The sequence below is a fragment of the Rhincodon typus genome, chromosome 27 (assembly GCF_021869965.1).
Source record: "Rhincodon typus isolate 14 chromosome 27, sRhiTyp1.1, whole genome shotgun sequence".
In the NCBI taxonomy this organism is placed as follows: domain Eukaryota; kingdom Metazoa; phylum Chordata; class Chondrichthyes; order Orectolobiformes; family Rhincodontidae; genus Rhincodon; species Rhincodon typus.
In genome coordinates this window covers 14,960,175-14,972,272 of record NC_063358.1, presented here as the reverse complement: position 1 = coordinate 14,972,272, position 12,098 = coordinate 14,960,175, and the positions used below count along the sequence as shown (strand labels likewise).

At 41.4% G+C, this 12,098-nt stretch overlaps 1 protein-coding gene across 1 annotated transcript in view; it reads left to right on the top strand.

Moving 5' to 3' along the window:
• LOC109924314 (prolyl endopeptidase-like) overlaps nucleotides 1–10,334 on the top strand; it is a 27,067-nt gene extending 16,733 nt beyond the window's left edge. The window contains exons 11-15 of the mRNA XM_048613115.1: nucleotides 755–891; nucleotides 3,790–3,884; nucleotides 6,637–6,768; nucleotides 7,997–8,153; nucleotides 8,641–10,334. Coding sequence (XP_048469072.1) covers nucleotides 755–891; nucleotides 3,790–3,884; nucleotides 6,637–6,768; nucleotides 7,997–8,153; nucleotides 8,641–8,932 — 813 coding nt within the window. The 3' untranslated portion in view covers nucleotides 8,933–10,334. The remainder of the gene's footprint in view (nucleotides 1–754; nucleotides 892–3,789; nucleotides 3,885–6,636; nucleotides 6,769–7,996; nucleotides 8,154–8,640) is intronic.
• The last annotated feature ends 1,764 nt before the right edge of the window (nucleotides 10,335–12,098 follow it).

Genomic DNA, 12,098 nt, shown 5'->3' with positions numbered 1-12,098 from the left:
GATTCTCCAGCATCTGCAGTTCCTACTATCTCGTAAACTCGACCCAGCTCTCTGTGCTTGGCCCATATCTCTCCAAGCATTTCTTATTCATGTACTTAACCAAATGTCTTTTAAACGTTCTAACTATACCTGCATCCACCACTTCCTCTGGAAGTTTATTCCACACACAGACCCGTCTCTGTGTAAAAAAAAAATTGCTCCCATGTCTTTTTAAATCTTTTTTCCTCTCACTCTAAAAATATGCCCCCTAGTCTTGAAAACCCCCACCCCAGAGAAAGGAGACCTGTGATTCACCTTATCAATACCCCTCATGATTTTATAAACCTCTATAAGGTCACCTCTCAACCTCCTGTACTCCAGTGAAAACAGTACCAGCCTATCCAAACTCTCCTTATAATTCAAACCCTCCATTCCTGGCAAAATCCTGCTAAATTTTCTTCTGAACCCTCTCCAGCTTAATAATATTCTTCCTATGACAGGAATTATAATATTCGAGAGATTGCTCATCATACTCTTTCCACAACTTCCTAATCACTCAAATGAGTTTGCATCTGAAAGAGGGTGAAAGTTTGAGGAAGAGAATCAGTATATGAACTACCAAGGAGTTAAAACCTTCTGGAGCAGAACAACATGAGGGGAAGGGGCAATGTTACCGGCAGTGTGTTACACACAGCCATTAATCTGCCTGGATGTTTACTTATTGTTTTTTGCATTTGTTTGCTAGATCACTAATGTTACATTTTTTGTCTCAAAGATTTTCTACCCAAGTAAAGATGGAACTAAGATTCCAATGTTTATTGTCCACAAGAAAGGTATTAAACGAGATGGTTCCCACCCAGTATTCCTGCACGGCTATGGAGGTTTCAATCACTCACTAACTCCCTATTACAAGTAAGTCTTTTGACTGTGCTGAGCTGTTTTGCAGCTAAATTTAGAATCAAGAGAGCTTATTGTCCCCCTTTTCAACATGTGGACATCTGTGCAGTGGGTACTTCAGTGTTGTATCCCTGTAAGTGTCAGAAAAATAATTTGGATCCACAATAAACTATTGTTGTTGGGTACTTTGGATTCAAAATAAATGATGATTAAATTTTATATTATTAAGAAACAGATTTTCTGTTCTTGACCTTAAGTGAATGTGGTGCCATTTCAAAGTGGGTTTTAAAGGATTAACTGATAAGGATACCTTGAAGAAATTTGGTCTGCAGTGCCTTGAGTTTAGAACTTTTGAAACGTGAGGTAATCAGAGTGTTTAAAATAATAGGGTTTCTCTTTATCGACCCTTATTAATCCATTTTCTCTTGTGGGAGAATTCAGAATAAAGGAATACAATTTAAAAATGATAACTAGGTCATTCAGGATTGCAATCAGGAACTTTGTTTTTACACTGAAGTCAGTGGAAATGTGGATGCTGAGGAGTCAAATGGAGCTTTTAAGACAAACTAATAAAATTTATTGGATAAGGGTATCAAGAAATAGGGATCAAAGGACATTAAATGAAAATGAAATACAAAAGCAGAAATTGCTGGAGAAACTCAGCAGGTCTGGCACTATCTGTGGAGAGAGAAAGTTTTGAGTCCAGTGATCCTTCTTCAGAATTCCATGTCCTAAAAAAGGGTCACTGGTCCTGAAATGTTAACTCTGCTTTCTGCCTCCACGGATGCTGCCGGACCCATTGAGCTTCTCCAGCAGTTTCAGTTTCTGTTTCCTATTTCCAGCATCCACAGTTCTTTGTTTTATTTTAGTTAACTTCAAATTCAGTTCAGCAATGATATAACTGACTGGCGGGGCAGAATCAAGGGGCTGAAGGCCACTTGCTGCTTCAATCACGGGGCCCATCGTGAAAACCAGCCTTCCTTCCATTGACTCCGTCTACACTTACTACTGCTTTGGGAAAGCAGCCAACAAAATCAAAGATCCCTCCCATCCCGGTTATGCTCTCTTCCACCCTCTTCCATTAGGCAGAAGATACAAAAGTTTGAAAACACATACCAACTGATCTAAGAACAGCTTCTTCCCTGCTGCTATCAGACTTATGAATGGACCTCTTATATATTAGAGTTGATCTTTCTCTGCACCTTCTCTGGAGCTGTAACGCTGTATATTGCATTCTGTTCTATTACCCTGATGTACTTACGTAAGGTATGATTTGTCTGGTCAGCACACAAAATAATACTTTTCACTGTATCTTGGTACATGTGACAATAAATCAAATCAAATCAAATCAGTGATGCTGTGCCTGTCTGTATTAGCCTGACTGTACACAGACCCGAGTGAGATCAGGTGAGATGATTCATTCATGGGTATGGAAGTCTTTTCAATTTAATTAAAAAGGCATGGTCATGCAACAACACTTTGAATTTATATATCGCCTTTAATACAATAAAATAACCTCAGGTACCTGTAAAAACATAATCCTTTGCATTCTGCTGATGTAACTTTCTGTCCTAGCTCATTCTTTCTCATGGACCTGGGAGAAGATGATGGGACACCATTGCTACTTAATTCCAAAAAAGACCCCTGACTGATCCTTCCCCTGGCTGACTGAGCAGCACTGAGACCCAATATTATGGAGCCTGATTAGTGCAATATTTAAAGAGAAAGAAGCGAGTAACCCCAATATCCTGACTAGTATTTATCCTTTAATCAGCATCAACAAAACAGATTATGGGTCTAGGCCCGAAACGTCAGCCTTCCTGCTCCTCTGATGCTGCTTGTCCTGTTGTGTTCATCCAGCTCTACACCTTGTTAAAATAGATTACCTGCTGCTTTATCTCCTTGCTGTTCGAAGGAGCTTGCTGTGCGCAAATTGGCTGCTCCTTGCTGACATCTGTGATTACATTTCAGTCGCATTGCATTTGGCTGTGAAATCCTTTACAGTGTCCTAAGGTCACAAAGTGCGATAAAGAAATGCAATGTAGGAGCAGATGCTGGAATCTGTATTGCAGACAAAAATGCTGGAGATCACAGTGTGTCAGACAGCATCCATGAAGAGAGAGCAAGCTAATGTTTCGAGTCTGGATGACTCTTCATTAGAGTTGATGTAAAGTGTGGAGGGGGCAGCATTTATGCTATAGTGGAGGGGGGGTGAGGAGGAGGGGTGTGGGAGAGAGTGCTGGGGGTGAAAGGATGTTGATAGTTCAGATTAAGTGATTGGAATGTGAGAATGGCAAAACAATGGTGTGTCGAACTGCCAGAGTGGAAAGAACAGGGAGTCCCACTGGGGTGGGGGGAGGGGAGAGAACACATGATGACAGAGAATGTAACAAGCAAAGCTAAAAGAAAGGGAAGGAATGGCAGTAGGTTCACAAAGTAAAGTTGTTGAACTCAATATTAAGTCCAGAAAGTTGTAAAGTAAGATGAAGTCTGAAGATGAGATGTTTTTCGTCCAGTTTGCACTAAGATTCACTGGAGCATTGTAGTATGCCGAGAACTTTACAATACTTCACATCAGCTCTGACGAAGAGTCATGTAGACTCGAAATGTTAGCTTGCTTTCTCTCCATGGGTGCTGCCTGACCTGCTGTGATCGCCAGCACTTTTTGTTTTCAATAAAGAAATGCAAGTCTTATTTTTTAAATCACCCATTGAGGCACCACAGGCTGATTCAAACAGAAAATTATTGGCATGTACAAAGATTCAAATCCTGAGCAATATGCTTAGGTTTGAAAGTCTAGGCTTGTGTCCAGTTACCTGAGGCAATTCAGACCACTGTTATAGATTGTAGGTTCATTATAGTGTGTTGAATCATTTCTCTCCCACCTTCTTATTGCCTCTGCTGTATTTCTAGCGTTGCATACCTGATTTTTGTTCGCCACCTGGGTGGGATCCTTGCTGTGGCCAATATACGAGGAGGAGGAGAATATGGAGAAAATTGGCACCAAGGTAAGAGATTCTTGAGAATCCATCCTCCATCTCAGATTGATTCCACTTAATGCTATAATTTTTAACTAGGTACTATCCTGTCACAGTTATGTAACTGCAATAATAAGCTGGAGGCTTGAACAGATAATTCAGGGCTGTTGAATTCAAATCCAACCGTGCCAGTTTGAAAATTTGGATTCAGTTAGTATCAGTAAAGCTGGCTATCAAGCTGTCAGATTGGCTTTAAAAACCCAAATAGTTCACTAGTACTCTTTGAGGAATAAAACTACTGTTTTCACTTGGTCTGGACCTCAATGTGACTTCTGTCTGGCAGCAAGATGGTTCAGTCTTGACCGCCCTTTGAAATGGCCCAACACACATTGCTTTCTATTCAATTACTGCAAACTGCAGGTCAGGGAGAAGACCCATTCCCACTGCCATCTAAAGTCAATGACATTGAAACACTGACATGACTTTGTAGAATATGCTTGGTTGTTCTGCCTAAGACTTACAAAATTTTCTAAACTCTCCTCTGTGGCTTTGATTTACTGTGAATTGTTTGTTATGTTCTCCTAATTCAGGTGTCATGTTTAACTGGGTTATTAGATCATGAGAAGTAGGAGTGGGCCATTTGAAATAACACCGCAGAGGCCAGTATTCTGTTACCAAGTCACCCTTTATTTACAGTTGGAGTGTCCTTGACGCTGATCCAGAGTCCTCAGAGCTAGCTGTCAGAGTGAACAGAACCTCTGACACTCCTGTTCTTGACTGTCAGCCAGGGCTCCCTGATTGACCAGATTAACAGCCCCAATCAGTAAAGTTATATTCAATGAGGTCCACCTGGCTGATCTCATTACAATCACTACACCATTCGGCCATGAGTCTGTTCCTCCATATGGTAAGATCATGGCTGATCTGATTGTGGACTTAGCTCCACTTTCCCGCCAGTTGCCCAATTCCCTTGTCCATCAGTAAAATGAGATGTGTTCTTGGATGTGTTCAGTCTTGGATGTGGTTCAGTGACCTGGCCTCCACTGCGCCCTGTGTAAGGGAATTCCAAAGACTAACGACCCTCTGAGAGAACAGGAGTATCTTAATCTTCATCTTAAACAGGAGGCTCTTTATTTTTAAACTGCATTTTCTAGTTCTGGATTTCCCCATGAGACAAAACCTCCCAGTATTTGCCCTGTCAAATTTTGTATCTTCAATAAGATCACATCTCATTTTTCTAAACTCCATTGAGTGTATACTGAATGTGCTCAACCTCTCCTCATTAAAAAAACAGGTTCATCCCAGGAATCAAACTAGTGAACTTCTCTGAACTACTTCCCATGCAAGTATATACTGCCTTAAGAGGTCTCTTGTAATGCAATGGTAATGTCCCTAACTCTAGGCCACCTGCAGAGTTATGTCATACTGTTGGAAACAGTTTTATTGAAAATATGTATACCTCCCTAAATAAGGGAGACCAAAGCTGCATGCATTACTGTGGGTGCAGTCTCACTAATGCACTGTCGAACAGTACAAATAGTACTCCAATCCCTTGCAAAAGTGTCCAGCATTCCATTTTACCACCTTAATTGTTGTATCTCATACCAATATTTTGTGATTCATGCACAAAGATATCCAGATACCCCTGTACTGCAGCAACTGCAGTCTCTCTCTCTCTGTCTCTGATTGAATCATATTTGACTTGTTTTATTCTTCCTGTCAAATTGGAACCTTACATTTTCTCACATACACCAAATGCTGTTTTTCTTTAGTCCACTTACTTAACCCATCTGTATCCTTTCATACCTACCTCTGTATCAGCAGCAGATTTGATTACATTGTAGTCTGTCCCTTCATCCAAGTTATTAACATAGATTGGAGATAGTTGAGGCCCCTGCGGTACTTTGCTAGTTGCAGTTTGCCAATCTGAACATGATCCTTTATACTGACTCTCTATATCTCGTTGGCTTGCCAGTCCTCTGTCCATGCTAATTTCTTAGCAAATTTAAATGTTAAACAAGTTTCTAATTTCAATCTATTACTTGAGTCAAAAGTAAATCTCCACAGTTTGACACTGTCTGAACTGGGGGCTCAAACCCTTCACCTTATGATTCACAGCGGGGAACAGTGTCACTGGGCAGTATTTCATGGAGGTACTGGAGGTCTCACACTCTAGCTGGAGACCCAGTGAGAGGCCAACATATCCACTCATTGGGAACACCCACTGAATTAGATAGTAATGCGCAGAAACTACACCCACCAGCAAATGTTGTGCTGGCAGCCCTCCTGAATGACAGCAACACTGGCATATGCTGCAACTGGCATTGTACCCATCTGATGCCTAGGAGCATCGCTACATCCCAGGATGTGGGTGAGAGATGGTGGGAGGGGTGAAGGAGGTGATGGGGGTGGTTGGTGTCAGCAGGAAGGTTCAGCAGTTGCCTCCCAGTCGCCTCTCACCCCCAGCTGATGCTGGGTCCCTGAATGCCTTCAAATAGAACACACCCCTCCACAATGGCAGGATTTGTGGGCAATGAGCGATCAACTAACAGTCTCATCCTGCTGCTGGTGCTATGAACCCAGTGACAAGCACTTGGCTCATGGAGTGAGAAGGCTGTCCACAGGCTTGCGTGTCAAAGAGCGGTGGCAGAAAATTGGTGAGCTCCTCATCACCCACACCCACCACTCCCCTAGCCATAGGGGAGCTATTAAATTCCACCCACAGAGTCTCAGTCCCATCCTATTTTGTATTGTAATCTTTTTTTTGTATCATTCCCTGCAGCTGGGATCCTGGGTAAGAAGCAGAATTGTTTCGATGATTTCCAGAGTGCAGCGGAGTACCTGATCCAGGAGGGGTACACACGCAAAGAGAAACTCACCATCAATGGAGGCTCCAACGGGGGCCTGCTGGTTGGTATGGACTCTCAGGCAGACTCTAGTTGGGTAGTTGGGTAAAGCGAGTCACGATGCTGTTAATATGCAATGTCACTGAAAGGTCCAGAACTAAAGAAACTGTCTTGGTACCAAGGCACACAGTCCATAAGTGATAACATACCAACCCCAGTCAACGCATTAGATGATCCCAGGAGGCCATGGTGGAGATATAATTGTCAGCTTTAACAACACGGAGTATGAGGAGTAAGAAAATCCGCTTCTGAAATCGACTGCTTCTTGCTGGAAAGTGTGTGCATATGAGGATTTTGGCATGATCATGATTGGAGTCAGATATAACACTCCCCATATTTGCTCGCAGCTAGGTCCCAAAAACAGCAATGAGATAATTGAGCCGATAGATTGTTTTCTAGCGATGTTGACTGGGAAATAAATATTGGTTCAGTAGCCTGGGGAAACCTCCCCTGTTTTTATTCACTATAGTTTTACAGGATGTTTTGCATCCAGCTGAGAGAATGCACTGGGCTTTATTTTTACATCCTACTTTAGTGGCAATTCTGACAGTGCAGCACTCCCTCCATACCACCCTGCTGCTGTCTGCATAGATTTTATCACTCAGGAATGGGACTGGAACATACAACCACGTGACTGATTTCTATGCTTACCACTTCTCAAAAGCAATTAGGGACGGGATGCATCTCCGATTGAAAGAATAGCAAAAAACAGCTAGTAGATATAAGACTGATACTATCTCGCTCATGTCCTAAGCTTATTATTGCATTCAGTTCCAGACACAGAGTACAGACAAATGCTAAGCCTTGGGATATCATGCCAATAAAGAGGCACAGAATAATTCCTGCATGTCAGTAGGTACAGTTATGGAGAAAAGGTGAGAGAAATCCTTCATGTTAGGGGACCTGATAGAGGTTGTGTGGAACATAAGATAGAGAGTAGAAAGCATTAAACTTGAACACTATTTCGAGTGAAGTAGAAGGGAAGCATAGTTACACACTAGCAAAATGCAAATTCAACACAGAGTCAGGAAACACTTCACGTAATGTGATTATTAACTGGAATAGTCTTGGACTAGAAATTTAAAAAGTCTGCAGTCATAGACAAAAGGCATTTAGGAGATGTGCTAGATAAACTGAAGGTTCCTATGGAAGGAAGAGCTAACTGGGTCAACCAGCTTCCCTTGGTTTTAATCTGTGATATATAAACGCTTTGTGATTACAGTATCTCTCCTTCAGGGGCGTGTGTGAACCAGCGACCTGACCTGTTTGGCTGTGCAGTTGTTGAAGTTGGTGTGATGGACATGCTCAAGTTCCACAAATATACCATCGGCCATGCCTGGACCTCCGACTATGGCTGTTCTGACAACAAGGAGCAGTTCGATTGGCTGATCAAGTGAGTGAACTCAGGGAGTGGCCTGTGTCCTGGGCATGCAACTGGTAGCAGCAATATATTTTGTAAACATGTGCTAACCATCACAGGAAACAGTCTCAAACTCCACCAATATTTAGAGCTGTCCAGCTCCATGGACACTGAGTTATCACTGGGACACTATTGCTGAGTTCCAATTCTGTAACTACAGGGTATCTAGGTTGTCCTGTGGGCATATTGCCCAAACTCTATCCATCAATAGTGACCTTGGAGAGTAAATTTCAAAAGGCTCGAAGGAGTGGTCACAATTAACAGAAACATATTCTTTGTCCCTCACTCCAACCCCCACCATCTTGCATGTGTGCATTTTCCAGTCAGGACCCTATATGACTTTTACCAGCTTCCTCTCATATTGGGTGCTGAAGTCAATCACAGAGCTCATGCCAAATGAAGCGGAGATGGAAATCTTTTAACAGTAACAATTATTTATTAATTATTTCCTCCACCCTAGGTATTCTCCACTCCATAATATCAAGGTACCAGAGGGAGATGTCCAGTACCCAGCCACGTTACTGCTGACTGCTGATCACGATGACCGTGTGGTGCCCCTTCACTCTCTGAAGTACATTGCCACGGTGCAGCATGTGGTGGGGCGCAGTCCCCATCAGAAAAATCCTCTCCTAATCAGGATCGACACCAAATCTGGACATGGTGCTGGAAAACCCACTGCTAAGGTGATTGAGGAAGAGTCAGACATCTTAGCCTTCATTGCTGAAACCCTGCAGCTGGACTGGTTGGAGTGAAGGGGTTCTGTCCTGGTCTGAAGTACAATTGATGACAGCTTTAAAAAAGTAGAGTGAAACACTTGAGTGGTTTAATTCATTATTTCTGTTGCCTCGCTGGAGCAACATTCCTTTGCCTCGGAGACTCAGAGAGGAATTTTCTGCCATTGATCATGGATTTTTTTGCGTGTCCCTGGAGATTTTACAGTGTAGTAGTGGGAGTTGTGGTGTTGACTCAATGCAATACTACAGTGATTTTCTTTTATTCTAGGCAAAGTCAGAATTCGTTTCCCATCCTTAATCACCCTTGAGTAGAAAAGCAATACAATATCAGAGGGCAATTAAGTGTCAGTGATTTTGCAATGAGATTGGAGTGTTATGTAGGTCAGACTAGGTAAGGACAATGGAGTTCCTCCCCAGAAGTGCATCAAAAAGCTACACTCCAGTCATTTGAATGTCATTTTTAATAATAAGCTGTTTTATTCCAGATTTATTTAATTTAAATTCCCTAAATGCTTTGGTGAGATTTGGAGAGCCTCTGGATAACAAGCCCTTTGCTACCACCCCTCTTCACCCATTATGAGTGTGCAGCAGGCTTAATAGATTAGTTGGTTTATTCCTGCCCATCACATGTATCTTCACTTGTGTTGGTTGAGGAGGCAGGTGCAATATTGCTTTACAAACCAGCAACCTCCCCACTGCTTCAACCTTAATGGTGTACCCTCAGACCCATGATCCTACATGCTGGAATCCTATTCCCATATCACTCAACAATCCCCATGTTACAACCTCTATCCTCCTTTGAAAAAAATCTCCTAATAGTTTGGCTCTTTGACCGTGATTTTAATCTCCCACTTTAACAGTTTCCTGCTTAATGTTTGCTGCTTACCTAAAGCACTTAACGTGTTTCAGAATATTTGCATCTGTAGAGGATGATTTGTGTTTTACAGTGATCTCCAACCTTCATTCAAATAAAATTTAAGACTTGGCTCATGAGTAAAGCATGCTACTGTTAAAAGATGCCAAAACACTTTGAAGAGGAGGATTTCTCTCAGGCTCTTGACAAACATTTATCTGTCAACCAAAACCACTAAAACAGTTGATCTGATCTTTTAACTGCATTGCTTTTCATGTGAGCCTGTTGTGCACAAATTGGCTGCCACACTTCCTGTATTACAACAGTGACTACACAGCAAATGTATGTCATTGGTTGTGAACTGGTTGGGATGTTCTGAGCTTGTGTAAGGCACAATATAAATGCAATTTTTCTTAGTTATTATTGGGGAATTTACTCCAACACTGAATTATCTCTTCTTTGTTCCATTCTAACACTTGTAATAATGATACTACTTCAGAAGGCTTGTGGAAAGTATCCAGCTGAGATTATACCTGATCAAAAATTTAAATAAATCCCCAAATGGCATCATGTTTTCTTTTTTAAAGAACAATGGATAATTAAAATCTGGAGTAAGAACAGAATGTGGTGGAAATATGGAACAGGACATCCAGAAGTATAAAGTAGCTGGGGATAATGTCCATGAATTGTAGCAGAAACTAGATTACACACAGGGCAAGAGAGAAAGGGATAGAGAGGTTTGAGAGCTGGAATGAAGTATTTTACATTTCAATCTTTAAATCTGGTCCAGAGGATCTTACAGCAGTATTTGAGGAAAAGTAGAGTGCGTTCTCCGGCTGTCCTGGCCAATATTTGTCCTTTACCCAACAAACCAACCAGAAAACAAAGATTATCTGGTCATCTCATTTTCATTTGTAAGAATATGCAGTGTTACAGGTACAGCGGCCACTTCCCTTATATTACAACAGGGACTGTATTTGGAGGAGGGGAGGGGGTATGAGAAAGCACTACATTGGCCCTAAAGCCCTCAGAACATCCAGAGATTGTGAAAGGTGCTATAAAAGTGTAAATCCTCTCTTTCTCATGGTACCATTCATGGCATAGAGAGGTTTTGCAGTTAACAAATTCCAGGACTCAGACAGGATTAAAGAAACACCAACAAAGAAAATTTACACAAACACAATTTTTTAATCCAATTTTCATTTCAAATCATGTTATGATTCACTTATTGAAAATGTGTTACAGTCCTGGATTGTTCCCTGGCTCTCATACAGCCTTAGCTTATCATGGTTACAACAGCAGTCATAACCCAATGGGGCTGCATTGCTTTGGTTACTAGCAGTAAACGATACTACATTCTCCCGTCACTTCTTCCTGTACAATCTCAATTACATCCTTTGGTTTATCCATCGATCTGTAAACAATGTCTTAAAAATGTGTTCAAAAAAAAGTAAACACGATATATATAAATATCACATTTTTAGGAGAATAAGTAACAAATTCTAGTGTCTAGGTAAACTATAATGATACATACAAGACAAGCACAAAAAAGTGTTCACATCTGTCTTAATTCACAGGAGTAACTAGTAAGAGAAAGGGGGAACCCAAGGAAATTGTACATTCCTTTCTGAGAGTTCCACTCTTTAGTCACAGTAACATATTAAACCTATTCTGAGGTAGCTCTGTATAGTTATTCAAAATTAAAAAGTGTACCTGATTTGTACACAATTTTGTCAATTCACTACATAAATGGCACGAAACATTCGCTTTCCGGAGCACAGCCTGTGACTTGGGGGAGACAAATGAGCACTAAGAGTTCAAATGTTTCATGCCTTTCTAATCACACCTACACTAAAACACATTCCTACTTATTGCATAATATAAGAGTTTACATCCACGCAATGGACACTGTAGACAGAAACGAGGGAAGTGCAACAGCAGTCAGACTGGTGGATCCCAGTGGCACAAGGGGTAATTCCAGTTGTCCCAGACACCTGTAGTGTGACCCAAGCCCATCAGAAGGTTGGGCAGGCTACTGACCAGCTCTGCATCAGATTCTCATTTTGCTCTGCTCTCTAGCATTGTGTGGCTAGTATTATATCAGGAGGATTGTTGGGCATCTGTGATAAGCATTTTGAAAGCAAAAATTTGGATGATAGCTTTCAGATAAAGCCACGTTGTCCCATTGATATCACTTCTGTATCCTACAGACGATGGCCAACTAAGCTTTCATGTGTATTCACTACCAATAAAATGCAACATCATTCGAGAGATCAAAAGATAAAAATAGCTGTTTGCGGAAGATGGGAAGCATTCAATTTTCTGAATAGT